This window comes from Colobus angolensis, unplaced genomic scaffold (assembly GCF_000951035.1).
Source record: "Colobus angolensis palliatus isolate OR3802 unplaced genomic scaffold, Cang.pa_1.0 Scaffold301, whole genome shotgun sequence".
In the NCBI taxonomy this organism is placed as follows: domain Eukaryota; kingdom Metazoa; phylum Chordata; class Mammalia; order Primates; family Cercopithecidae; genus Colobus; species Colobus angolensis.
The window spans coordinates 3,566,157-3,593,265 of NW_012116278.1; the positions used below are offsets into that span (position 1 = coordinate 3,566,157).

A 27,109-nucleotide genomic window follows, 5' to 3' on the forward strand; every position below is an offset into this window, starting at 1 on the left:
ATAGCCTTGATGCTCAAAGCACAGAGCAGGGTGGGAGAGGAGCTGAGAGAAGGTCTGGAGAGGCAAATGCAACACACCTAGTTTCTAAAAAAATGTTATGGCAGGAGTATTTTCCTGTGTGGTTACATAGATGTCACGTACACTTTCCAATCACAAAATACATGATGTGTATCATGTAATACCATGCAGTGGATGACCAAGGCCCTTGTAAACTAAAACCATTCATTTTTTTGCTCTCTGTTCTAATTCTCCCATACGCAGGGAAGTTGAGAGCTGTCGGAAGGTTAGATGTGACCGGGGAATGGGTTCTAGGTTGTCCTTGGCCTCAGTCTGTCCTCAGAGTTGAGTAGGATGCAGAAAGTAGTAAGACAGTGATACCAACCCCAGTTGCCGCAGCTTTAGCCATGTATTACCCCTGATTATGTTTACTATGGGAGCCTAGCAGAATTGCTAGGGCCATGAGCTCTGGGGCCAGAGGGCCTGGGCCCACATCCTGTCTCTACAACTCACTCACTCCATGACCTTCACCAACTTAAATGACATCCCTGTGGCTCAGTTTCATCCTTTTTAAATGAAGATGATAAATCACCCTTCATTATGATTATATTGAAGATTAAATAAATGCAAAGTGCTTTAGCCCAGAGTCTCAATGCTCAGTAAATATTCTCAATAATGTAATGGTGATGATAACATTATCTGTATTGATAGCCTATCAGGATTTGGGAAAAGAGTGGCTAATTTTCTGAAACCCACAGTTGTGCAAATCAAGAATGAGGATCCAGAATCTCTCAAGTAGAGGGTCCTTATGGAGATATGGTGAGAGTATATTTGATACTGTGGCAGCTATGACAGTTTGTGATACATTGGGGTCCTTGTAAGTCTATGCAGGAAGGGCTGGTGCCCTCTGAAGCTAGTGTCAAGGCTCTAAGTTGTTGTGCCAGCCTGATGGCAGAGAGCTGGACCACGGCCGCTCTCCAGGGCAGGCAGCCTCCAGAGATCTCAACCTCGGCCTGTATCTTGCATGAACCCAGGGGCCCAGGTGCATCCCATGGCCTCCCGCAAACTGTCTCATCCACTGTGTCTGCAGGGACAGGCCCCACGGGGGCTGAGCATTCAAGTCTTCCTGGCCTGGTCTGGTTTCAGGGCTTCCAGCGGCTGAAGGCTGCCCACGTGGCCCTAGAGGAGGAGTACCTGAAGGCCTGCCGGGAGCAACACCCTGCCCAGCCGCTTGCTGGCTCCAAGGGGACACCTGGAAGATTTGATCCTGGCAGGTACCTGCTGGGGTGGAACGCCTGGAAGCACAGATGTGATGGGCCCCTGGGGTCCCTCAGTCTCCAGGAGGGAGGCACTTTGTCCTTATAATTTGTACACAAGAGAACAGAGAGAAATCTTATCCTAATTAATATACACATCCAAATGGTGGCACAATAAAAAGCTGAGATTTGAGTCCCTTTGAACCCACTTGCTGAGAAGATGCTTTGAAACCCTTATTGGTTAATAGGGAAACTGAGGCTAGATGGGGGTGGGGTTTCTGTAAGGTCCCACAGCCTGTGGAAGGCAGAGGGAACTTGGGCTGAGGCCTCCTGATTCCCAGTGGAACCTTCTTTCATCTTGCTTATTTTGAGTTCTCACCATCATCTAAAGGCTGATATTAAATGAACCCTAAGGGGGCATCCCCTGGAGTCTCTGCTCTGACACTCTGCTCCTGGACCTGCCTGATGTGGCTACCGTCTTGGGCTCCTGGTGCTGATGTTTCTGCATTCCAGGGAGCTGGAGGCAGAGATATACCGTCTGGGAAGTTGCCTGGAAGAGCTGAAGGAACACATAGACCAGACCCAGCAAGAGCCTGAGCCGCCCGGGTCAGACTCAGCTCTGGAAAGTACCCCAGCCCTGCCCTGCCTCCACCAGCCAACGCACCTGCCTGCTCCTTCCAGACAAGCCCCCATGCCAGCTATCAAGACCTCCTGCCCTGAGGTACCTCTTGGCTCAACCATATTGGGCTGTTCCCTTGTGCATTCGTTTCTTCATGAATTCATTTCTTCAGTACATATTTCATATTTATGAAGTGCGTGCCATATGCCAGGACCCATGACACATGGTACGGATTCAGTGGGATGGGAGGTGGCAGGGAAGGTGGCCTCTTTCTTCACAGAGTTTTCTGTAGGGTCGAACTGGTTACAGTGATTTAGTTATAATTTTGATCAGTGCACTGAAGGAGAGTTACAGGGTTCTGTGAGAGTAGGAGTCACATGACTGAGTCTGAGGAGGAGGTCAGAGAAACTTTCCCTGAAGAAGTCATGTTTAAATGAGACCTGAGGCTAAGTAGGAATTACTAGAGACAAAGAGAAAACCCATCCAGTGGGGGAAGCAGCTTGAGCAAAGGCCCTGTGGCTAGAGTATGGAAAGAGAAGGGAAAAATAGTCTGAGATGTGGCTGGAGAGGCAGGCAGGAGCCCTATGACATAGGGGCTTGTGGGTCACATAGAGAGCATGGCCTTCAACTCTGCTGGGTTTTCTGGCAGGGGATGACATAAGATGACTTGTGGGTAGGCCAGTCTGAGGATGGGGAGGTGGCAGGGCAAATGGGGAAGCATGTGTGGACTTGAGAGAGGTTGGGAAGGTATGTTTGAGTGGACTTGGAGTGGCTGTGAGAGCGAAGGAAGACACGGATGGCTCCAGGTTTCTAGCCTGTAGTACTGCACGGATGATGGGGTGAAGCCTAGACAAGAGCCCTACACGAAGAGGGCTTTGTAGAAGGCTCTCTGGCCCACACCGTGACCCCTTGAGAGGCAATCACTATGTCCGTTTTGCAGGTGAGCAAATTGAGTATAGTGCATTCACACAGATGACAGTGGTGGGGTCTCTATGCCTCCCAACTCCTGTTGCCTGTGCTGCAAAGACTTGTCTGTGGAGGATGGGAGCAGGAAAGAGGGCCTGGCATGCTGGGTAGGGTGGGACACTGGTAGGACATCCCTGACAGCTAAAGTCGTGCTGGCCCCATGGTTTGGGGAAAATCTTATGCTGTGCTCTGGCCTAGAGGGTAGGAAAACTCTACCAGGTGCCACTACATACAAGAATGGGAAGAAAACCCGAGTACGTTGTCTTGAAGGACCCTTGTGTTCCTGCAGTGAAGGCATTGCAGGGGGCTGGGGTGGCCCTGCTGGCATGGATGGGGGTCAGGAGAGTTAACTCTGGCAGGAAATCTAGATTCAAATCTCAACTCTGCTCCTGGTTTCTGTTGACTTTGGGCAAATCATTTGAGCTTTAACTACCTGTCTGTAAAATGGTTTGTAATAATCTTAGGTACTAGTGGGATTGTTGTAACCTGTTATCTGTATGGTACCTGGCACACAGTAGGTGCTCAATTCATGGCAGCCAGTATCGAAGATCACACAGCCCAGTCTCTGTAGTTTACACATGCATAAAAGGGTGGTGGGCTTAGTGAGTCTAATGTGCTTCTTACCCCTCAGCCCCCTGGCAGGAGGCAGGTGCTTAAAAGTGGTATTTAAGTATCTCCTGAATCTCTGTCCTTTCATCTTTCTGACCCCAGCCTGCTACCACCACTGCCGCCACCAGCGCTGGCCCCCACCCGTTGCACATAAATGTGGAGGTGAGCTCTGGCAACAGTGAGGTGGAGGATAGGCCACAGGACCCCCTGGCCCGACTCAGGCACAAGGAGCTGCAGATGGAACAAGTGTACCATGGCCTCATGGAGCGGTGAGTGCCACCTGGACCTGACTGGGGTGTCTGGCCAGCAGCTGGATCTTGGCTGTCCCCCACTGGGCAGAGATCATGCCCCTCTGTGTGTACTCCTGCAGGTACCTCAGTGTGAAATCTCTCCCGGAAGCCATGAGAATGGAGGAGGAGAAAGAAGAAGAGGAGGAGGAGGAGGAGAGGGGAGGTGACTCCCTAGAAGTTGATGGGGTGGCTGCAGCTCCAGGGAAAGCAGAGGCCACCAGGGTCCTCCCAAAGCAGCACCTGGTGCAGGCTGAGAAAAGTCATGGGGCTCCCCTGGAGTAAGTCACTGAGCCTTTCCTGCAGAATGTTTGGTTCCACCCTAAAACCACAGGGGTGATCACTGTCAGAGTGAATAAGACAGCACTTCACAGTTCAGACATGGCTTGTCTGTCCTGCATCTTCAAGTGTGCAATGTATACCACTGATAGCCCTTGAAATGATTTCGGGTAGTGTGGGACATGATTTTCAGGAGGACACATGCAGCGTTAAAGAATATTATTCTCAGCTGGGCACAGTGGTTCATGCCTTTAATCCCAGCATTGAGGGAGGCCAAGGCAGGTGGATCACTTGAGCCCAGGAGTTCAAGACTAGCCTGAGCAAAATGGCAAAGCCCCATCTGTACAAAAAATACAAAAATTAGCCAGGCATGGCGGTACACTCCTGTAGCCCTAGCTATTTGGGAGGCTGAAGCAGGTGGGTCTCTTGAGCCCAGGAGGTGGAGATTTGCAGTGAGCTGAGATCCGGCCACTGCACTCCAGCCTAGGTGACAGTGCAAGATCCTGTCTCAAAAAAAACAAGAAAAAAGAATATCATTCTCTTTTTCTGTCTCTGACCTTCTAATGATGCCAAGGAGAAAGTCTCAGTGCTGTGGTGTCTTTAATGCCTCTCTTGAACTTCTGTGGAAAAAGAGAGAGAGAGAGAGATAGCGTGAGAGCGCATAAGCAGGCCTCAGGCCTAGAGCCTTTGGCAGGCAAATGGATCTATCTAGTATGTGATAACATTCAGGTTTCTCGTATTTATCCTCAAAGTTAGTTTCTGTTTGTCACATCTTCTGTTCTGAATAGTGATCTAAAATCTTTGGAGTAGATGGAAGTTTATGGAAATGCCTGAAATAGGGAAGGTGGTATGCGAACTCCTTAAGTCTGGGAATTGCTGCTTTAGCATTTCCTCTTTGGTGTGTTGGGTGGGTTTTGTTGGCATCCACATTTTACACTTGAAAAGTGAGGTTGAGAGAGGGGAAGTGCCTTGCCCTAGGTCATACAGCTAGAAGATGGCAGAACCAGGCTGGACAGCCAGGGATGTCTGACTCCAGAGCCCGTGCCCTGGGCTGCTTGGCTCCCAGGACTAGGCCAACCCCTGCATCAGGGTTGCCTGGCAGAGCTCAAGGATGGTCTTCTCTTCCCATGCCAGGGAGGCCATGGAGCAGATGCTATCTGTGAAGCCACCAGGTTTCCAGACATCCCTGGCTAGAGACGGACACATGTCAGGCCTGGGCAAGGCTGAGGCAGCCCCTCCAGGCCCTGGCATGCCACCACACCCTCCAGGCACCAAGTCCGCAGCATCCCACCAAAGTAGTATGACCAGCCTGGAGGGAAGCGGCATCTCTGAGCGCCTTCCACAGAAGCCTTTGCACCAAGGCGGTGGGCCCCACCTGGAGGTAAGTCTCCACATGGGGGAATGGGCCCAGAACCTCAGGGTCATTGCTGGGTCTTCTCAACTTTCTGCTTCTGGATCTTTCCTTGTGCTATTCCTTCTTGGAATACCTGCTGCTCCTGTCCCTGCCAGCCAAAATCCCACCTGACATGCAGGACTTATGGCCAGTGTCACCCCCCAAACCTGTCCCTCTTCCAGAGCTCTTGTTCCTCCTCTGAGAGCTTGGAACCCATTGCTTATACTTCTCTGAGCCTGCCCATCACAGCTGGAGAGTCTAGTTCTATGCCCTTTAGAGCAGACATCACTGCTGCAAGGTCACAGACCACTGTGGAAGTGTGACTGACAGAGAATAATGCATATATATGCATGCCTGTGCACTTGCGTGCAAACACACACACACCCACATGCTTCTGTAGTCCTAATGAGCCCATGGTCAGGATTCTCTGCACTAGACATGGACTCAGCAAGGGCAGGCACCTGTGTTGCTCTGTGTTCTTTGTGCCGTGTGTTAAACTCAGTGGCTAGGACCTGTATGTACATATTTGATGGTTTCGTTTTTCCAATGCCTTGGGCCTGAGCATTTCCACTCAGATAAGACCATAGTATTCCAGGCCTAAGCCAGGAGACACTGGAAATATGACTTTCTCCCTCTCCCCTTGCTAGTCCTTGTCCACGGCCGTGTCTCTCCCAAGGGCTCTGGCTGCCACTCCTCAGGGAGGCAGGACTTGCTCAGGGTCCTCCTGGGGTGCAGAGTCCCTGCTGGTAGCCAGATTCTTGTGCTGAGGCCTGAGAGCCTGAGAGCCCTCACTCCTGGGCCTGGCTGTTGGGAGCCAGGCCAGCATCCCTGGGGTGTGAGCCTCTGGGAGGTGAGGCCCAGGCTAGGATTTGGGAAGGGCTTCCCAGTGTGCCTTGGACACATTCCTCAGACATAAACGGATACTGCCTCTTTCAGGAGCCCTGGATGGCATGCCCGGAGACAGACAGTGGCTTTGTTGGCTCAGAAACAAGCAGAGTTTCACCCCTCACCCAGACTCCAGAGCACCGGCTCTCCCACATCAGGTATCCTGGGATCCCGCCATTGTCCTGTCAGTGCCACATTCCTGGGACAGCCTGGGAATCGCAGTGCCCGTGATGGCCCAGAATAAGAGAGGATGGTCTGTCCATTCATAGGGACTCATTTCATCCCCAATTTCTTGTTCCTATGTTATTGACAGAGGAAACAGAGCTTCAGAGAGGGGAGTGACTAGTCCATCCTCACACAGCTAATTAGCGACAGACTGGGAAATTCATTTTTGTTGAGCAAATGAATAGGTGAATGAATAAAAACTACAGGGAGGGCACTGTGAGGTGAACAGAAGACAAGGACGAAGGGCACTCAGGGTGGCTACATGGAACCCAAAGGGAAGGGAGAAGGCGGAGGAGACAGGGTTGAAGGTCAGAGGGATGGAGCCTCCAAAGCTGGGTGCAGGCCCTTCAGGAGGCCCACAAGGCAACCCAAGGGTGCATGCAAAGGAAGGATTAGAAATCCTGTTTCTCTTTATGTATTCTGCATAGAAATTGAGATTTATTATTTTGCATATTGGGTTGGCCAGTGTACAGTTTATAAAGAAGTGGACATCTAATGTGTGTGTGTGTCCTTGAAAATACTGTACCACCCGAGATGCAAAGTCGCAAAGGGTGGGAGCTTGTTGGGTTAGCGTGTGGAGAGCCTCAGATGCCACCGCCTGAGTGTCTCACTCTGTGTGACCTCCGTGTGTCCCTTCCTCCACGGTCCCCCAGCACAGCAGGAACATTAGCCCAGCCCTTCGCTGCATCTGTGCCCAGGGATGGAGCTTCCTACCCCAAGGCCAGGGGTTCTCTGATCCCCAGAAGAGCCACAGAGCCCAGCACACCCCGGAGCCGAGCACAGAGGCACCTCTCCAGCCCAAGTGGGCTTCTCCGGCAGAGGGCACCCACCTTCAGCCTGGAGCGGACATTGGCAGCCGAGATGGGTGAGTGCAGGAGTCTGGCTTGGACAGAACTGCATGGATTGAAAACTCAAATAGAAAAACTTGCAGAACCCTTTAGGATATGACATATTAGCCAGGTTCATTGTACTGAAATTTGAAATTACAGATAAGGTGGACAAAAGGGAACAAAAGAAAAAAAATACTCTGGAAACCATCAGTGCTGATGTTTTGGTGTAGAACCTGTGAACTGTTCTCTGTGCTGATGTAAATGTGTGTGTGTTTACACATACTGTCATGCACTGCGTGACAGTATGTCGTTTTGTTCAACGACAGACAGCATGCATGGCAGTGGTCCCATAAGATTTTCATGGAGCTGAAAAATTCCTTTGGTAGTGATGTTGCAGTCATTGCAGGGCAATACTTCACACACGTTTGCGGCGGTGCTGGTGGAAACAAACCTACTGCACTGCTGGTCATATCAAAGTACAGTACCGGCCGGGTGCGGCGGCTCCTGCCTGTAATCCCAGCACTTTGGGAGGCCGAGGCGGGCGGATCACCTGAGGTCTGGAGTTCAAGACCAGCCTGGCCAACATGGTAAAACCCCATCTCTAATAAAAATACAAAAAGTTAGCCAGGCGTGGTGGTGGATGCCTGTAATCCCAGCAACTCGTCAGGCTGAGGCAGGAGAATTGCTTGAACCCAGGAGCTGGAGGTTGCAGTGAGCTGAGGTCAAACCATTGCACTCCAGCCTGAGCAACAGAGTGAGACTGCCTCAAAAAACAAAAAAAAAGGGTACAGTACAGGCCGGGCATAGTGGCTCATGCCTTAATCTCAGCACTTGGGGAGGCCGAGGTGGGAGGATCACTTAAGGCCAGGGTCACCTGTGGCCAACATGATGAAACCCTGTCTCTATTAAAAATACAAAAATTAGCCGGGTGTGGTGGCTTAACACCTGTAATCCCAGCTACTCAGGAGGCTGAGGCATGGGAATCGCTTGAACCTGGGAGGCTGAGGCAGAGGTTTCAGTGAGCCGAGATAGCACCACCACAGCACACCAGCCTGGGCGACAGAGCAAGACTGCCTTAAGAAAAAAAAAAAAAGTACAGTACAAAACCTACAATTATGTACAGTACATAATACTTGATAACTAATGACTCTGTTATTGGATTATGTATTTACTATACTTTTTATCATTATTTTAGATTGTATTTCTTCTACTTATTTTAAAAATGTTAACTATTAAACAGCCTCAGGTAGTCCGTCGGGAGGTATTCCAGAAGAAGGCATTGTTATCACAGATGACAGTGCTATTATTGCCCCTGAAGAACAAGACATGGAGGTAGAAGACAGGGATATTGATGACCCTGCTCCTGTGCAGGCCTAGGCTAGTATGTGTGTGTGTGTGTGTGTGTGTGTGTGTGTGTGTCTTAGTTTCTAACAAAAGTTTTTTTTAAAAAAAGTTAAAAATAGAAAAAAGCTTATAAGGATATCAAGAAAGAAAATATTTTTGTACTTTACAATGTATTTTTAAGTTAAATATTATTATGAAATAGTCAAAAGGTTAAAAACCATTTAAAAACTTATAAAGTAAAAATGTTACTGTAAGTTAAACTTGATTAATTATTGAAGAAAAACTTTTTTATAAATGTAAATTTAGCCTAAGAATATGGTGTTTGTAAAATCTACAGCAGTGTACAGTAATGCCCTAGGCCTTCACATTCACTCCCCACTCACTCACTCACTCACCCAGAACCACTTCCAGTCCTGTGAGCTCCATTCATGGTAAGGACCCTTTACAGATGTACCATTTAAAAAATCTTTTGTACCATATTTTTATGGTCTCTTTTCTATGTTTAGATACACAAATACCACTGTGTTACAGTCACCTACAGCATTCAGCAGGCAATGTTGTAGAGGTTTGTAGCCTGGAAGTAATGGGCTATTCCATCTACCCCACATATGTAGTAGGTGTGGGTAATCTATGATGTTTGTGACATGGCGAAACGGAATAGAAATGTGTTTCTCTGAACTTATACCCAATATTAAGTGATGCATGACTATACTTAAATCAGAAACGAGGCCAGGCACGGTGGCTCACGCCTGTAATCCTAACACTTTGGGAGGCTGAGGCGGGTGAATCACCTGAGGTCAGGAGTTTGAGACCAGCCTGGCCAACATGGCAAAACCCCATCTCCACTAAAACAAAAATTAGCCGGGCGTGGTGGTGGGCACCTATAATCCCAGCTACTCAGGAGGCTGAGGCAGGAGAATGGCTTGAACTCAGGGGTGAAGGTTGCAATAAACTGAGATTGTGCCACTTCACTTCAACCTGAGTGGAAGAGTGAAACTCTGTCTCAAAAAACACACACAAAAAAAAACAAAAAATGAGATCATTTTATATGTGAATATTTGGCAACCTCCTTTTTTCACTAAATTGTGTTATGAACACTTTCCATGTCTATAAAATCTATATGTGATTCAGTTTTTGACCTTTACACATGAATTATTTATTGAAATTAACACCAAAAAGAACTTAAATTGATGAGTTTTTACAAGGTGAACAGAGACCAAGAAACTCAACGTGATCTGAACCCCAGAACCCCACTGAAGCCCCCTTCAGTCACTACCTGCTCCCCAAACATAACCACTGTTCTGACTTCTGACACCTCAGATTAGCTTTACCTAAAAGGTTCATCTTTTTTTTTGAGACGGAGTCTCACTCTGTTGTCCAGGCTAGAGTGCAATGGTGCAATCTCTGCTCACTGCAACGTCCACCTCCCGGGTTCAAGAGATTCTCCTGCCTCGGCGTCCTGAGAAGCTGGGATTACAGGTGTGCACCACCACACCTGGCTAATTTTTGTGTTTTTAGTGGAGATGCGGTTTCACCATGTTAGTCAGGCTGGTCTCGAACTCCTGACTTTGTGATCTGCCCGCCTCGGCCTCCCAAACTGTTGGAATTACAGGCATGAGCAACCACGCCCAGCTGGTTCATTATTTTAAAAACATTTTTAATTAAACTTTTTTTTTTTTTTTGAGACGGAGTCTTACTATGTTCCCCAGGCTGGTGTGTAGTGGTGCAATCTCAGCTCACTGCAACCTCCTCCTCTCAGATTCAAGTGATTCTCCAGCCTCAGCCTCCTGAGTAGCTGGGACTACAGGTGTGTGCCATCACGTCCAGCTAATTTTTGTATTTTTAGTAGAGACAGGGTTTCACCATGTTGGCCAGGCTGGTCTGGAACTCCTGACCTCAAGTGATCCGCCCACCTCAGCCTCCTAAAGTGCTAGAATTATAGGTGTGAACCACCACACCCAGCCTTTAATTCAACTTTTTATTTGGAGATAATTGCAGATTCACATGCAGTTATAAGAAATAATACACGGAGATCCCATGTGCCTTTACTCAGTTTCCCCCAGTGATAATATGTTGCAAAGTACAGTGTCACAGCCAGATGTTGACACTGATGCAGTCAAGATACAGAACGTTCCATCACCCAAGGAGCCTCATGCTGCCCTTTCATAGGCACACTCACTTCCCTCCTGCCCCCAGTCTGTCCTTAACCCCTGGTAAGCACTAATCTGTTCTCCATTTCTATAATTTTATCATTTCAAGAATGTTCTATAAATAGAATCATATACTATGTAACCTTTTGGGATTGGCTTTTTACTCAGCATAATTCTCTGGAGATTTATCTAGATTATTCTGTGTATTAGTAGCTCCTTTATATATTGCTGAGTAGTATTCCAAGGGTTTCATTGCTTTTATTTTATTGATTGATTGATTGTTTTTGAGACAGGGTGTTGCTTTGTCACCCAGGCTGCAGAGCAGTGGCACTATCATGGCCCACTGCAGCCTTGACCTCCCCGGCTCAAGCGATCCTCCTGCTTCAGCTTCCCAAGTAGCTGGGTCCAAGGGGGCATACCTCCACATCCAGCTAATTTTTTTTATGTATATATAATTGTTTTGCAAAAATGGGGTCTTTCTGTATTACCTAGGCTAGACTCGAACTTCTGGGCTCAAGCAATCCTCCCATCTCAGCCTCCCAGATTGCTGGGATTACAGGCATGAGCCACCATGTCTGGCCAGTTCATTGCTTTTAATGCAGGGGCTGGATTAGTGGTTTTTAACCTTTGGCCACCCATCCCTTTGGGAGATTCGTTAGAAGTTATTAATGCTCTCCCCAGAAACGTGCATACATGGAAAGAGGTGACTAATTTCAGAGGCTCTGAAGCCAGCTCCACAACAACACGGTGAGAAGGTGATCAAGTCTTGGGTGAACCAAGTGAAGAAGCGGTTAATTCTTTGCAGGGGAAATTCCTGAAGACTTGGATGGTGTCATGGTGGGTGGGAGGAGGGTCTCTGGTTAGAAACAGCGGGGCAGGACCAGCTCAGCACCCCACACTCCCAGCAAAATCTAGATCTTCTGGTTTGGAGGTCAATGTGGGTCACTGGCCTCATCAGGTACTTCCTTTGTGACCTTGAACTGGGCACCGTCTCTTCGCTTCCCCCATCATTCCACCTGCACAGGTGTGAACTTGGAAGTTCTCTCTGCTTAAACTCACTTTGGGTTCTCTCTCTGCCTCCCTAGCGGTTCCTGGCTCAGAGTTTGAAGGGCACAAACGGATTTCTGAACAGCTCCTTCCCAGCAAGACAATCAGCCCACCCCCAACCCCCGCCACTGCCGCTGCCGCTCTGCCCCGTGGACCAACAGAGACCATCCCCAACTTCCTGCTCACCAGGGCAGGGCGAGAGTAAGTTAGACACTTGGATCCTGGGGATTCAAGCTCATCATACAGATGGGAGCATGATGCGATGTGTTAGAGGGTGGAGGTAGAGACCTGTCCAGCTCACACAGATGGTGGTGGTGGGACCAGCCTCCCAGTTCCCAGCGTTTCTATGGGACCTCATTGATCTAGACATCGAGGACACTTCTCTAGCCAGTGGAAAATGACCTAAAGATTCACCTTTCTGGTGCTGAAACTTCTCCCCTCTCTGCCCATCATCTCCCTTCCAAGACAAGCCTGTCCTTTCCAGGGGTATCTTTTCTGCAATTTGCCCATTGATTGTATGGACCCAGAAGCTACTGCCTTCTGAGTTTTTCTTTTCTTGTTTTTGGTTAGTATGCATTTTTTCTACTAAGAAAGTTCCACTTCCTTGGCTGAGCAGAAATGGTAAAATCACTTGGTCAGTTCTCTCACATCTCCCCTTAGTTGCTTTTGGCCAATGATCACTCACATGCCCTTGCTGGAGGAGGTGTCTGTCCCAGGATGCGCTGGGGAGACTGCTCGGCGGTGGCCCAGCCAAGGCTTCTTTGGCTCAGTAATGAGGCTGTCATGTTGCCTACATGTAAAGTTGTGTCCAGCTGCTGGCGTTTGGATTCCTTGTCGGAGTTTAGTAAGTCTACCTCTGCAGGCTCCCGACATCAGTGGAGGAATTAGAGGCTTGTTTCTGTAGGGTATGCCAGGCCTTGGGAATACAATAGTGGACTAGACTCTATCCTAGGCCTCATAAGGCTTACCATCTTGTAGGATGAACATACAAAGAAACAGGCAGTGATGCCCCCCATTGTGATAAGTACGGTGATGGCAGAGGACAAAAGGACTGTTGGAGCATAGGGAAGAAGCATCTAGTCCAGTTAGAGGCTTCAGGGAGGGCTTCCTGGAGGAAGTGGTATCTCAGCAGAATCAGAAGGAAGAGAGGTAGAAGAGTATTTTCAGCGGAGGGAATGGCATGTGCAAAGGCCTAGAGGTGAGAGAGTGCCCATCACCTTGGAGTTGCTAAACAGTCGGCCAGATCCTCTAGTGTGAGGGGGTGGGGTGTTGAGTAGTAAAGGAAGAGAGGGGTAGGTAGGAGAGACCTATGGGAGATTCTACAGGGCCTGAAGGCTGTGGATAAGGGGAGACGTTCACTGCATATTCCGTGAGTGCACAAAGGCTGAGAGAACAGGGAAGGGGATTTCAAGCAGGGACGTAGCATAGGCAGGTTTATGTTTTAGAGTTCTGGCCACCAGCAGGGTGAGAACAGAGGCCAAGAGACTGCTGAGAAGGCTGCCTTATCCAGGAGAGAGATGATGGGGCCTGGGTTCTTAGGGAGGGCCCCTACAGAGGGGAAGAAGGGATTCATTTGGAAAGGTATTTTGAAAGTTGGGCCCATGAGACTTGGTAACTGATTAACTTCAGGGGTGTTCAGGGAAGGAGAGGGTCTGGAGTGACTCAGATTTCTGTCTGGCCAGTCAGGTGGATGCTGATGCCATGTGCAGAGACAGGGGAGTAACTTTGCAGAGAAAGATGAATGTTAAGTGCCAGTAAGAAACTAAAGAGTTACATCAGGGAGACTGAGATACCCAAGTGGTTGACTCACGCCCCTGGCCTTGTAAGTCTTTATTTAGTGCCTTCTGACTGGGAGCCAGAGCTCTCCCTTTCAGGAGTTAACCGGGGGCGGGGAGATGTCACTCTCCAGTAGCCACCGCCCACCCTTGCCCTCATGGCTTTGCCTCAGAAACACCAGCAAGTGTCTCCCTGGGGATTACCAAGGGAACCCGCTGCCCTCAGACACACACACTCAGCGCTGGGGCACAGCCAGGAAGAGGCCTCCACTGCTTCTGACACACTCGTCTGAGCGCTCATGTCTGCTGGAGGCGGCACCAGGAGACACTCACCCACAAGTCCAGGGGCCGCCAGGCAAGAATGGCCCTGATGGGAATTCCCACCCCAGAAGTCAGACCAAGGAATAGATGTTGAGGCTGCATCAGCCTGGACGGTGGCCTTGCTGAGCCCAGGCTCTAACGCTGCTCTGTGGTTGAGGGGGGTCTTGTGGGGAGGGGTGTCTGGGTGGAATTGTCTGCTGCAGTGCCAGCAATGCCCGCAGAACGAGACCCTGGAGATGCAGGGACTGATTGGAGAGAAACGCAAACAGGATTTACTCTCTCAATGCTGGCGGCTGGAGGTTGGACTACATTGGGGGTTTCACCAGGATTTACTTCAGCCTTGCAGACAGCTTCCAGCTGCCTCAGTCAGCCCTCTTGGTTCAGGTGGTGCTAGGAAGCATCAAGGAGTCTCCCTGTCCGCTCTGCACACAGACCGCTTTATTCTGCTCTGTCTCAAAGCCCAGATCCACTGCAATACTGGTTCCTGAGTGCCCACGAGGTGCAGGGCCTCAGGGGTTATAAGACAGGAAGCCCGCTTCCTTCTGGTCTGCTGGCAGCGTGATGTTTGTATGGGGAGACGGTGGACAAGCATCTTCTGCCAGGTCTGGAGAGATGGGCTTGCACGGTGGTAGGGAGAGGAGCTGGGCCTGGACAGAGTGAAGGTTGGTATTTTATGGCAGAACTGTAGCTAAGGCCCTCTCTATGCTGCATCCTCATCTCCATCTCGAGAATTTGTCACTGGTGTTTTGAGCAGCTACTCAGACTCTGTGTGTTAGGAAGGGGAAACTTCAAAGAAAGGTTCTGTTTTGTTCACTGAATGCACAGGGACATGAACTCAGAAAGGTGTCAAGTTGTGTAGCAAGAAAAGTGTTGCACAGGAAAGCTCTAGAATCATTTGACAGCAAAGCTAGACCGTGTGCCTGCTGGGAAGGGACAAAGGCTGCCACATCCTGGCATATTCTGGGGTGGCTGCAGCTCTGTTCCTCATGCCTCTGTTCTTTGTTTCTGTCTCCACTTCAACCCCAGCCAGGCCATCCGTGAACTGCAAGAAGAGGTGTCCCGGCTCCGTCTGCGGCTGGAGGACAGCCTGCACCGGCCACCCCAGGGCAGCCCAACATGCCCAGCGTCTGTCTTTGACCGCCCCGCCCGGACCCGCGGCCGACCAGCGGACTCCCCAGCCACCTGGGGCTCCCATTATGGCAGGTGGGTGACCTCAAAACTCTCACCTCTGTCCTGGTGGCAGCTACAGAGGATAGTCTTGGCTGGCCTCTGGCTCTCCTCAGACATATGGACTCAGGCACTGCCACATCCCTCTCTCACTCATTCATTCATTCACTGTAGAATTTGTTCACTGTGCAGTATTTGATGCACAAAAGAATATAAACATTTATGTTAATAATAAAGAATAGGCCGGGTGCGGTGGCTCACACCTGTAATCCCAGCACTTTGGGAGGTCGAGGCGGGCAGATTACAAGTTCAGGAGTTCGAGACCAGCCTGACCAACATGGTGAAACCCCATCTCTACTAAAAATACAAAAATTAGCCGGGCCTGGTGGTGCGTGCCCGTAATCCCAGCTATTCAGGAGGCTGAGGTAGGAGAATTACTTGAACCCGGGAGGTGGAGGTTGCAGTGAGCTGAGATTGTGCCACCTCACTGCAGCCTGGGCAACAGAGAGAGACTCTGTCTCAAAATAATAATAATAATAATAAAGAGTAATACAATGAATATCCCTGGACCCACCACCCAATTGAAGAGTTAGAACATTGCCAGGATGCCTACCCACTAATTCGGTATTGATTCATTTATGACAATGACATAAAATCAGCTGGCTTATTTTGAGTGTTTCTATGGGAGGCTACTTGATGAAGGGTTTTATCTGAACATTTTCTCATTTATCTTTTTATAACCCTCTGAGGTAATTGCTCTTATTATCCCCACTTGACAGATGAGGAAACTGAGAGTCAGAGAGGCTCAGAGCCATTTTCTGTGAAACTGACTTCAGAGTCTGGCTTTGACTTCTTTACTATCTTCCTTCCATCGTGTTAGAAGCATTTCTCCGGGTTGAGCTTCTCACAAATCACCTTTAAAGGCCGCACAAAACCGCATCCAATGACATCGTCTCTCTTTCCTTTTGCTAGTAAATCCACAGAGAGATTGCCTGGTGAGCCTAGAGGTGAAGAGCAGATTGTCCCTGCGGGAAGGCAGCGAGCCCGGTCTTCCTCAGTACCTCGGGAGGTGCCCCGACTGTCCCTGAGTAAGTGACCACCTGCCAAGGCTGATTTCCAGAGGCTGAAGTCTGAGTATATTGGCTCAGTGGTCAGGGACCACAGCAACAGCATTCAGGGAAACTTGGAGAAGGGTTTTTGTGCATCTGTTTTAGGATATTACAGTGCTATGCAGCACAGTGCACTTCTAATGTCCTGCACACCTACTGTGTGTAGGGTGTCTGTAAGGACTTTGTAGCTGCCATCTTGCTTAACCTCCACTGCAAGATGGTCATATTATCCACATTTCACAGATAAGGGTGCTGAAGCCCAGTGAGCGCAGGGGACGTGCTAAAGGATCAGGGCTCTGGAGTCAGTAGCCGGGATCAACCGAGCTCCCCTCCACTTGTCCTTGGCCGAGTTGTTTACCTGCTCTGAGCAGTTAAAACGACAGCTCACCATGTAGTTATAACAGTGTCCACCTCGTGGGATTGCTGTGAAGATGCCCAACACGGCACACACACAGCGTCTAGACTAGCGCTTGACACGGGAGCAGGGTTCTGGAAATGCCAGCTGTTACTCCTAAGGGGGAGGTTGGGGATTAAAACCCAGGCATCTGCCCCAGAGCCTGAACTCATGGTATACCCACTCCTTGAGCTGTGTGACCCCACCCCTTGCCCCCTCTGATGGCCCACTTTTTCCACCTCAGGTTCAGAATCTGAGCTGCCCTCCCCACCACTGTTCTCTGAGAAGACCAAGACCACCAAGGACAGTCCACAGGCAGCTCGGGATGGAAAGAGAGGGATGGCCAGTGCTGGATGGCCAGACAGGGTCACCTTCCGGGGCCAATACACAGGTAGGTCAGGAGGGAGGGCCGGGATAGGTGTAGCCCCTGGCATCAGGGGGGTCTCCTCTGTTACGAGAAGCCTTTTCCATATACCCAGTGGGCCATTCACATATCATTTTCTATTTGTTCCGTGAGATGAAAACCAGGGAGCATTGCCTCCATGAATCTTGGTGCACTTGTTCATTCATTCATTCATCCATTCATTCAGCAAATACTTTCTGATATCTCCCCTTTGCCAGGGCCCATGCTGGGTTCTGGGAAGCCTGTTCAGCTGGTCAATCCTAGAGGTTCTGATCACCTGCCCTTTTCCGGCTCTGAGCGTATAGGGTGGACACTGAATTGGATGTGCCATTTGCACCTGGCTTCCTTCAGGTTCTCATTTCCACAGGGCCCCTGTGTCTCAGGAAGTAGGACCTGGCACAGAGTAAAGACTTGAGATGACACGTGGTAGCATTTCAAGTGCTTAACATTAACAAAAAAATATGGATCGGGCATGGTGGCTCACGCCTCTAATCCTAGCACTTTGGGAGGCCGAGGTGGGAGGATCATCTGAGATCAGTAGTTCAAGACCAGCCTGGCCAATGTGACGAAACCCCGTTTCTACTAAAAATACAAAAAAATTAGCTGGGTGTGGTGGCACGTGCCTGTAATCCCAGCTATTTGGGAGGCTGAGGCACAAGAATCGCTTGAACCCAGGAGGTAGAGGTTGCAGTGAGCTGAGATTGTGCCACTGCACTCCAGCCCGGGTGACGGCGAGACTCCATCTGAAATATATATATATATATATGGATATGGTTCTCACCTTCATGAATCTGACTGTGTAGCAGAGAAGATGATAACCAGTAGGTAATTATAGTAAAGGCAGTGTCTCTCACAGACACTTTGTGTAGGAGGGAGGGCTGCTGACCTCAGATTCTGGGGACAAGGCAAGAGGCCAGAGGCACATGTCTGCTCCATGGAGCGTAATGAGGGAGTCGACAGAGCCCAGGGAGTTAGAAGTGAGAGTAGCAGGAGCACCTCCAAGCTCACTGCCCAATCTCTCTGTGGACTTCCTAGCAAGAGGAAAGAGATGACATCATTGGATGAGGTTTTGTGCAGCCTTTAAAAGTAATCTCAACCCTTAAAAGTGAGCTCAACCTGGAGAAATGCTTCCAACACAATGAGAGGAAGAGAGTATAGAAGTCTAGATCAAAGACTGTGAAGTCAGTCTCACAGAAAATGACTCTGAGCCTCTCTGACCCTCAGATTCCTATCTGTTGCATTGGGAAAATAAGAACAATTACCTTCAGTGCCACATACACAAAGCCAGAACAACACACGAGGGAAATGAGATGATGAGACCTCTCCACAGTGGCTTCAGGTGTCACCCAGAAGAAACTCAGGGATGAGTGAGGAAGCCACAGTCCGTCCAGCTTTCTAATAACATCAAATGCTTTACATCTGCCAGGCACTGGGCGGAGCACGACACGGATATGGCCCCATTCAGTCCTCCCAACAAGCCTGTGAAATGGGCACTATGTTTATCCCCATGTTACAGCCACTCAGATCATGGGGAGAAAATGCCGCTGACTCGGTGCCTGAGCCATTCAGATCCAAACCAGCAAGTCAGGGTGTAGGGAATAGCATCACTTGTTCATTTCTTATTGTTGCTTTGCTTTTCATTTCTTCCTGGCCTGCTTTCAAATCCTGACTTAGCCTGGGTATGTTGGTTGCTACTGGATGTCAGCTGATTCTAGGATCTGAGATGAAACAGAGTAGGAGTCTGGAAAAAGCTTACAATAAACAGACACAAAAATGTACGGTGACGTATATGTGTGTATGTGTGTCATACTTATATATGTACATGTTTTACACGTGTATGTGCACACTTAACGTGTGCACACATGAGAGAGAGACAGAGACTATTAAAACCATCTGGAGGAAGAGGAGATCGTTATTCTAGAATCCTCCTCAATTTTGCATCCATCCAGAGGGCTGATACTGACACTTCTGGTTTCTTTCCCCAGGCCACGAATACCATGTTCAGTCCCCTAAGGCGGTACCAAAAGGCAATGGCACAGTCTCCTGTCCCCACTGCCGGCCCATTAGGACCCAGGATGCGGGTAAGGAATGGTACCTGGAAAACTGGCCCAGGCAGCCGTGGCTGCAGCGTCTTGCCGTCAGGGGAGTGTGTACTCCTCAAGATCTGGCCTGCCCTGAACTTAGCAGTGGGTTATAGGGACAGACCAGCGAAGAGGATTTTTCTGGGTGTTCTACCATCACATCTGTTGCTCCAGGTGCTGCTGCCTGAAGCCACCCTCCTTGATTTAAGAAGTTCCCAAAGGGTCCTGATAGGTGGGCTCCAGGCAGCAGGGGACCTGGCATCAGTGATTATATCTTATTCTCATCTCCATCCTCCCTTCACCCCTCATACTTTCCTCCAAACCCACAGGGAGGAGTGGCAGAGCAGCGGTCCGAAAATCCAGGCAATGGGTTCTAGTCCCGGTTCTGCCACTTACTTGCTGTGTGACCTTAGGCCAGTTCCTTGACTTCTCTGTGCCTCAATCACCACATCTATAATCAAAGGATTGGAAGAGATGGTCTCTAGGACTTTTCAAGCAATTGTGATGATAATAACTGATGATAACGAGCTGCTATTTATTAAGTCCCTCTGTATAGAGGGTGTCATGTTAAGGGTTTTACATACATTAATCCTCGCAGTTCTATGAACTAAGTACTGCAGTACTATTACATCCATTTTATAGGCAAGGACACCAAGGCGCAGAGAGATTAAGTAACTTGCCCAAGGGCACACAGCTTACAAGTGGTAGAAACAGGATTTGAACCCAGGTCTTTGTGACTCCAGAGTCCCACCTCTTCACTGCTACGCTCTGCCTATGCTAGTGTTAGAGTCCTGACAGGCCTCTCCGTTCATGCATTCATTCATTCATCACTTACCCTTATGGGGCCCTGGGCCCTGTCCCCAAGGAACATATGACAAAGCAGAGTGACCAGAGCTGGGGTAAGGAAGCACGAGTGGGGCTGGGGGCTGCCTGACTCTGCCTAGGTGGGTGGGAGGGCTTCCCAGAGGGAGTGGTGGTTGAGCCAAGGCCTGAAAGAGAAACACACCAGCCCTGGAACTCACCCAGGTGTGGCATTGGGGATCTGAGTGGGAAGAGAACAATGGCGCCCACCCTCCGCCTGCTCCCTTTTGCCTCTACTGACCCCCCTGATTCCCCAGGGGACTGTTCTGGGTCACTCTCTGGTGGAGAATGGGTCTGTTTCACTGTGGGTGGGGGGTGGGGGGTGTGCTGCATTTGGGAGAGCCCGGGCTTACGATCCAAGGACCACTGCTTCCCAGCTCTGAGGCCTTGGCAAATTACTTGACGTCTTGGAGCCTTAATTTCCCCATCTGTAAAGTAGGGGAGTGAGGACAGTGGCTAGCCCAGTGGCTTGTGGGGTTTGATAAAATAATGCAGGAAGGCTCTTAGCAGAGGGCCTGGCTCATTAAATGCTTGCTCTCACTGTCATGGTTGTTGTCAGTGTCATCACCCAGACGGAGGCAGCTTGTCCCCTCTGCAGTGGGTCCCGAGGAGAGCTCAGTGATGCAGAAGGCCTGTGTAGGGGCTCCCGATCTGATGATTTAGACGTAAGCCTCCCCTGACATCTCTTCCTCCTCTTCTAGGTGGTGCTGCCACAGGGGACCCACTGGGACCGCCTCCCGCTGATACCCTTCAGTGTCCCCTGTGTGGTCGAGTTGGTTCTCCCCCAGAGGCAGATGGTCCAGGCTCAGCCACCTCTGGTAGGGATAAACACTGTTTCTTCTCTTAGCCAGGCCCTCAGTTCTCCTTGACCAGGGTTATTAGACCTGCATGAGTTTAACTGGGACAGCTGTTCTCCCAGTCTGGGACAGAGCAACTGGGGCAGAGGATTTGTTTCCCAAAGAGAGACCTCCCCAGCATGGAGTCTTACAGGGTAGGGCCTGTCCAGCTCTCATAGGGGAGGGGCTGGGTGGACCCTCCATCCTTGGCTGGATCTGCCCAAGTGGTCAGACTCTGTCTCTGTGCTGTTCCCTCCCTGATAGGGGCAGAGAAGGCCACCAAGAGGAGAAAAGCACCTTCAACTCCCAGCCCCAAGCAGAGGAGCAAGCAGACGGGGTCGTCGCCACGCCCGTCCCCCGGACTGTGGTATCTGGCGACAGCGCCCCCAGCACCAGCCCCTCCGGCCTTTGCCTACATCTCCTCAGTTCCCGTCATGCCTTATCCACCTGCCGCTATGTAAGATCCTTTCATTCTAACTTTCCCAGCCTCTGTATAGATCACTGAATATGTTAGCATTCAGACCTGTGTGGGGCAGCTGAGATGCAGTGTACTCCTCCTGTGTTTTATCCCTGCGTGGATAACATGCAGTAGGAGCCCAGCACTCATGTAGTCACTCAGCAAAGCCAACACTCATATAGTCACTCAACAAACCCATGTACCAAGGAGAGTGCTCAGCCCTGGGACCCAGCAGTGAAGGGGGCTAGCAAGAGGGCCCTGCCCTCTGGGAGCTTATAACTTTGTGGAGACTGAGAATCCTAACCATCTTCCATTTTCCTTATGGGTTTTCTCAGCAAGTAAGTGACGAGCACTGGGGTTCTTAAAAGAATAGACTTTATTTTTTAGGACAGTTTTAGATTTATAGGGAAATAGAGCAGATAGTCGAGAGAGATTCCCACGATCCTCCTCACTCCCACACACACAGTTTCCCCTATTATTAATATCTTACATTAATCTGGCACAGTGGCCACATCAGTGAAGCCATATCCACACATTATTGGTAACTGAGGTCCATAGTTTCTTCAGGCCATTTTCCTCCAAAGTCCTTTCTCTATTCCTGAATCGCACACGGTGTGCGATTGTCATGCCTCCTTAGGCTCCCCTCAGCTGACATCCTGACAGTTTCTCACATGTTCCTTGTTTTTGATGACCTGGACTTCTTTGAGGAGTCCTGATCGGGTATATTGGAGGACTTTTTGCACAGATTCTGGATATAACATCAGTCAAGCCAGGAGAGGCAGGGCAGCTGAGACAGAAGTGGCTTGGGTTTGGAGTTGGCCAGAGCTACGGTGGAGTCCCATCTGCCCCCTAGTAGCACTGTGGCCTTGGCAAACTAACTTCCTCTCAGAGCCTCAACTTCCCCATCTGTTAAATGGGGGAAGAGTCTCAACCAGATACTTAATCCTGTGCATGAGGATTAAGTGTGGCACATGGCAGGAACCCAATGACATGTATGTGGAGTTTATGGTGCCGTGTGGGCACGTGCTCACTGCTGAGCAAACAGTAGCTTCGCCATCACAGAAAATGTTGCTATTACTCAGTGTTGTCACTAGTAGGAAGAAAAAGGAGTAAAAGTGAGTTCAACATAATAGGAGTGTGCAGGGCACAAAAGCCCAGTCTCCAGAAGTAGGAAACCTGTCTTGTCTCAGCTGTCAGCAGCTACTTCTCTGCCTGCTTCCCCTGCTGTGAAATGAGTCGATTGGGACGGGATATCTTCAGTGGCTGTGTTGCCAGAAGCCTGGGTGTGTGGGCAGTGAGTGCCTGAGTCGCTGTGAGGGCTGGTGCTCAGTGGAGCAGGGGCGCAAGGCACTGTCCAGCCCTGGTCCTCTGTTCGGGGACCAGGCCTATAAATGTGCTCTTTGTATGTATTTTTCTGAGACATACAAAAAGGGTCTGGCTTTGTCAACCAGGCTGGAGTGCAGTGGCGCCATCTTGGCTCAGTGCAACCCCCACCTCCAAGATTCAAGCTATTCTCATGCCTCCCCCTCTCAAGTAGCTGGGAGTTGACAGGAGTGCGCCACTACACCCGGCTAATTTTTTTGGTATTTTTGGTAGAGACTGGTTTTCACCATGTTGGCCAGGCTGGTCTTGACCTCCTGGCCTCAGGTGATCCGCCCGCCTTGGCCTCCCAAAGCACTGGCATTACAAGTGTGAGCCACGGCGCCCGGTCTGTAAATTTGCTTTCTTGCTGCCCGCTCAGCTGAGTCTGAGCAAGTCATTAAGGAATCTTCCGCTCCAGCAAAGATGGGAACCAATGCTGCATGCTCAGACCTCCAGCAGACACGGGGAAAGCGCCTGCTAGTGTTTCAACTCATTAGTCGGGAAAGGTTTTGCCAGAATTTGGTGACCCCACGTTAGCCATGGAGTCTTTACTTCTCCTGAGGCCCCGTTCCACATTCTTCCAGGCTCAGGCCTGTGGGCAGAACTCACCAGGTTGCTGTTTCCAAGTCAGGATGGGTGGGTTATACCTATGCCTCAGTTTCCTTCTCTGCAAAATGGGTTGTTATGAAGAGGATTGAATGAAGTAATGCATGGAGAGCCCATAGTACATAGAAGTTGGCCAGTAACGATGGTGCTTCTAATGCTGCTAGAATTTGCGCTGGTGACACCCTGACGTTTCTCCAGCTGCTAGTCAGCAGGACTGAACGGCCCGGTGGTTGAGACCAGTGTAGTTTGGAAAGTGGAGTGAGCCTGTGCTGCCCCCTGCTGGGCAGCCGCCCCATAGCCCCTGCAGCTGAGGCTTTGCAGCCCAGAGGGACTTTTTCAGCGTTGGCCCTAGGGAGAGTTTTGGGTAACTTTCAGGCCAAGTTGGTCATCAAATTAACAGGAGGTGGGGTGTATGAAAACCCAGCCCAGGCAGTCCTACTTTTACAATGGTTCGGTTTATGATTTTTCGACGTTACAGCGGGTTTATAGGGGCATAACCCCATCGTAGTTTGAGGAGCCTCTGTAGTTACTTACACCAGACAGTCCCTAGAGGAGGGAGGGCAGGCTGCTGTTTATGGGATCCAAGAAGCCCTTTCATTCAGTTCAGATTATTTTATCAGCATCTGCTGCTTGCCAGTTAGCACACATTAGATACGTGAGGAGAGTCAGGCCTAGGTGTGAACCCGTGGCTGCCCCTTCCATCTGTCTGGCCCTGGGTCTTAGGAGCTCACGTTTATGGAGCGCTTACCGGAGCCAGGCAGTGCCAGGCTTTTTACCTGAATTTTCCATCAGCTGTAAGCTGAGAGGTTGCTAACTCTGGTCGTTTTCGGTGGGAAAACAGAGGCCTTGCAAAGTAACTTAGCTTGTCCAGAGTCCCATGGCTAGCACAACAGAATGACTGGGATTTGGGGCAGGGCTCCAGGGCCTGAGCTGCTAAGGCCAGCGCACGCATTCTACTGCCTCCTGAATCACTTAGCTTCTCTGAGCTCCACTTTGCTCATCTGTAAAATAAAGATAAAGGCACCAACTGGTACATGGGTACCAAAGATGAAGATGCCAGCCCTGGGCTAGGCACTGGGTTTAACTGTTGGAGGAACTGCCAGACTGTTTTCCACAGTGGCCCCACCATTTGCATTCCCACCAGCAGTGCTGAGGGTTCCAGTTTCTCCACATCCTTGTCAACACTTGTTGCTATCTGTCCTTTTTGATGTTAGCTAGCTTAGGGGGTGCGCAGTGGTTTCACTTTGCATTTCCTGATGGCTAAGGATGTGCATCTTTTCATGTACGTATTGTCCACTTGAATATCTCCTTTGGAGAAATGTCTGTTTGGATCATCTGTTTTTACACAGTGTATAATAACACAAGTTAGAAAGTGGGGGCTCAGGAAAAAAGCCAGAGTTTACAGTGTGCCAAACAAGATGCCAATGAATGACTCTGCTACATCCTCCTAAACTTATTCCTGATTTAGGTCCATGCTGCTTTATCTCCCTCCTCTACCACACATACCCTTTATTCAACAGTGCTGAGGCCACACCCCCCTCTTGCCCACTGCTGGTTTCCTTGAACCCTAAACTTAGTGGCCCTGATGGATGCCATTGTCACCTCTTAGGGAAATCCGTGCTTCATCTCAATGGGCTTCTCAGCCCATTCCCGCAGCACTTTTAAACAGCACCTCGCATTCCTGTAGGACTGGGCTAGGAAGGATGCCCTTCTACCCACTTCCCAGGACGTGGGGCCAGACCCTCCCACTCCTGCAGAATCCCTATTGTTATTATTGTTATTAATTATTGCCTTTATCCAGCACCCCATGCTTGGCAAATGGAACCCCCAGATACTCTCCAATGAGGGGATTTTGCTGTCAGGCCTGGGGGTGATTCTGGCCTTCCCAAGATCCGGCTCCAAGAAAGTTGCAGGAGTCCATGTTTTCTTGTCCCACTGTAACCCCAGAGCCTGGCACACTGGCTGGCATGTACTAGATGGGCAATAAATCACATGAACAGGTAGATTGAACTTCCTGTCCTTGAACACCTGTTCTGGGTCAGACACTCAGACCCAGTGTTGTTATCTTCCTTCATCTTTCTAAGAAATCCCTGGATATGTGCTCATTACTCCCATTTTAGAGGTAAAGAAATTGAGACCCAGAGAGTCGGAGCCAGTGGCCCAGCTGGGATTTAGGAGGGGGTTAACCCCACACACGGTGCTCCTTGGCTTGTCCCCAGCCCTCCCTGTGTGTAACGAGCCCACCCACTTCTCTCCTCAGGTACTATGCGCCCGCAGGACCTACCTCAGCCCAACCAGCCGCCGAGTGGCCCCCCACAGCCTCTCCCCCACCAGCCCGGAGACACCGGCACTCCATCCAGCTCGACCTGGGTGACCTAGAGGAGCTCAACAAGGCTCTGAGCCGGGCTGTGCAGGCTGCTGAGAGCGTCCGCTCCACCACCAGGCAGATGAGAAGCTCCCTGTCGGCCGACCTGCGCCAGGCTCACAGCCTGCGGGGCTCCTGCCTCTTCTGACTTCACTGGGGGCCCAGAGACAGATGAGTGGGCGGGTGAGCAGGTGGCCTGCCAGGCCAGGAGTGGGCTGGAGCTGCTGAGGCCCAGAAAGCCCGCATGGTTCCTCACCAGGAGGGTCTCCCTCCAGCGCGGGCCCCACCTGCTCAGTCCCTGTGCTTTCCAAGTGGAGGGGGTGTCAGTTCGGTCACCAAGAGAAGTGACTTCCCAGGAGCACCAGTCCCCTCACAGAGGTGCTGTGAGCGAGGCCTCCTTCGGCCCAGGAGGAGCCTCGGGCCGTCTCTCCTGGTCCTGCGTGTGTCCACCTCCCCCTAATAACAGGTATTTTGTATACAGATGGACAGATATTTTTTTAAACTGGGGAGTTTTCCTGATCTTGGTTCCTCCTTAGGGGGCCAGACAAGAACGGAAAGGCCTACGGTTTCTGGAGCAAACCTGTCCCCAACCTGTGACCAGTCACTCTGGGGCAAGCATCTCTGGGAAGAGCAAAGCCAGAGACCTTTCTCCTAGTGACTGGCAGTCAGTGGGGCGTTTTAGGATGTCAGGGCCCCAGGGTGACATGTGTCCAGCTTCTCTATGGCAGCAGAGGCCTTTCCCACAGACCTGCTGGGGTGGAGACAAGCTACAAAGTGCCCAGAATGCCATCCACCGCCGTCCCCTTCAGTACCTCACACATGGTCCCCAGCTTCTCCTAGGATCCCAGTGGCATTTATCAGTGGCCAGCTACCTGCCAGGCCCAGGCTGGGGCTCGGTCTGTGGCCACGAGGCCAGGCCGCCTCCCGCACCCCCACCCTGTGGCAGCGCATACCTCTGCATTTCTGGAATGTGTATGCATCAATGATGTTTGTATATTTGAGGCATTTAAAAATCTATTTTCGTTACGAGGGCAAATGAAGAATGAATATTGATCTTAAAAAAAGAAAAGACAAAAAAAAAAAAATATACCCAAAGCCATCCGTGTCTCTGCTGTGTGTCATTAAACTTTTGCCTTCTAAAGTCAAGTTTATAGGGTAGAAGATTTGAAGCCCAGACAAGCCCTGTCCCAGGGGACCTGTTGGGTGCTCTGCCTGCCTCCCTCTGGTGGCTTCTGTTTCTCCAGTTTTCCCCCTTTGCCTATCTCAGAACCACAAATCTTTCAGCTGCAGAGGGCTTTGACGTGGGGCTACCTAACCAAGTCCCTTTTGACTGAGGCCGGAGATGTAAATGAGGCACACAGGAAGTTGCTGTCTACAAGAACATGCACCTGAACACTCCAGTGCTCCTTTCTCTCTTTCTTTCTTTCTTTCTTTCTGTTTTTTGTTTTTTTGAGATGGAGTTTCACTCCGGTTGCCCAGGCTGGA

The 27,109-nt window shown here is 50.2% G+C and overlaps 1 protein-coding gene across 1 annotated transcript in view; it reads left to right on the forward strand.

Annotated features, from left to right (window-relative positions):
* AKNA (AT-hook transcription factor) overlaps positions 1–26,723 on the forward strand; it is a 61,520-nt gene extending 34,797 nt beyond the window's left edge. The window contains exons 8-22 of the mRNA XM_011950090.1: positions 1,144–1,271; positions 1,767–1,974; positions 3,550–3,716; positions 3,818–4,015; positions 5,148–5,394; positions 6,343–6,449; positions 7,170–7,381; positions 11,926–12,088; positions 15,010–15,186; positions 16,123–16,238; positions 16,898–17,044; positions 19,042–19,137; positions 20,700–20,816; positions 21,099–21,291; positions 25,520–26,723. Coding sequence (XP_011805480.1) covers positions 1,144–1,271; positions 1,767–1,974; positions 3,550–3,716; positions 3,818–4,015; positions 5,148–5,394; positions 6,343–6,449; positions 7,170–7,381; positions 11,926–12,088; positions 15,010–15,186; positions 16,123–16,238; positions 16,898–17,044; positions 19,042–19,137; positions 20,700–20,816; positions 21,099–21,291; positions 25,520–25,772 — 2,529 coding nt within the window. The 3' untranslated portion in view covers positions 25,773–26,723. The remainder of the gene's footprint in view (positions 1–1,143; positions 1,272–1,766; positions 1,975–3,549; positions 3,717–3,817; positions 4,016–5,147; positions 5,395–6,342; positions 6,450–7,169; positions 7,382–11,925; positions 12,089–15,009; positions 15,187–16,122; positions 16,239–16,897; positions 17,045–19,041; positions 19,138–20,699; positions 20,817–21,098; positions 21,292–25,519) is intronic.
* The last annotated feature ends 386 nt before the right edge of the window (positions 26,724–27,109 follow it).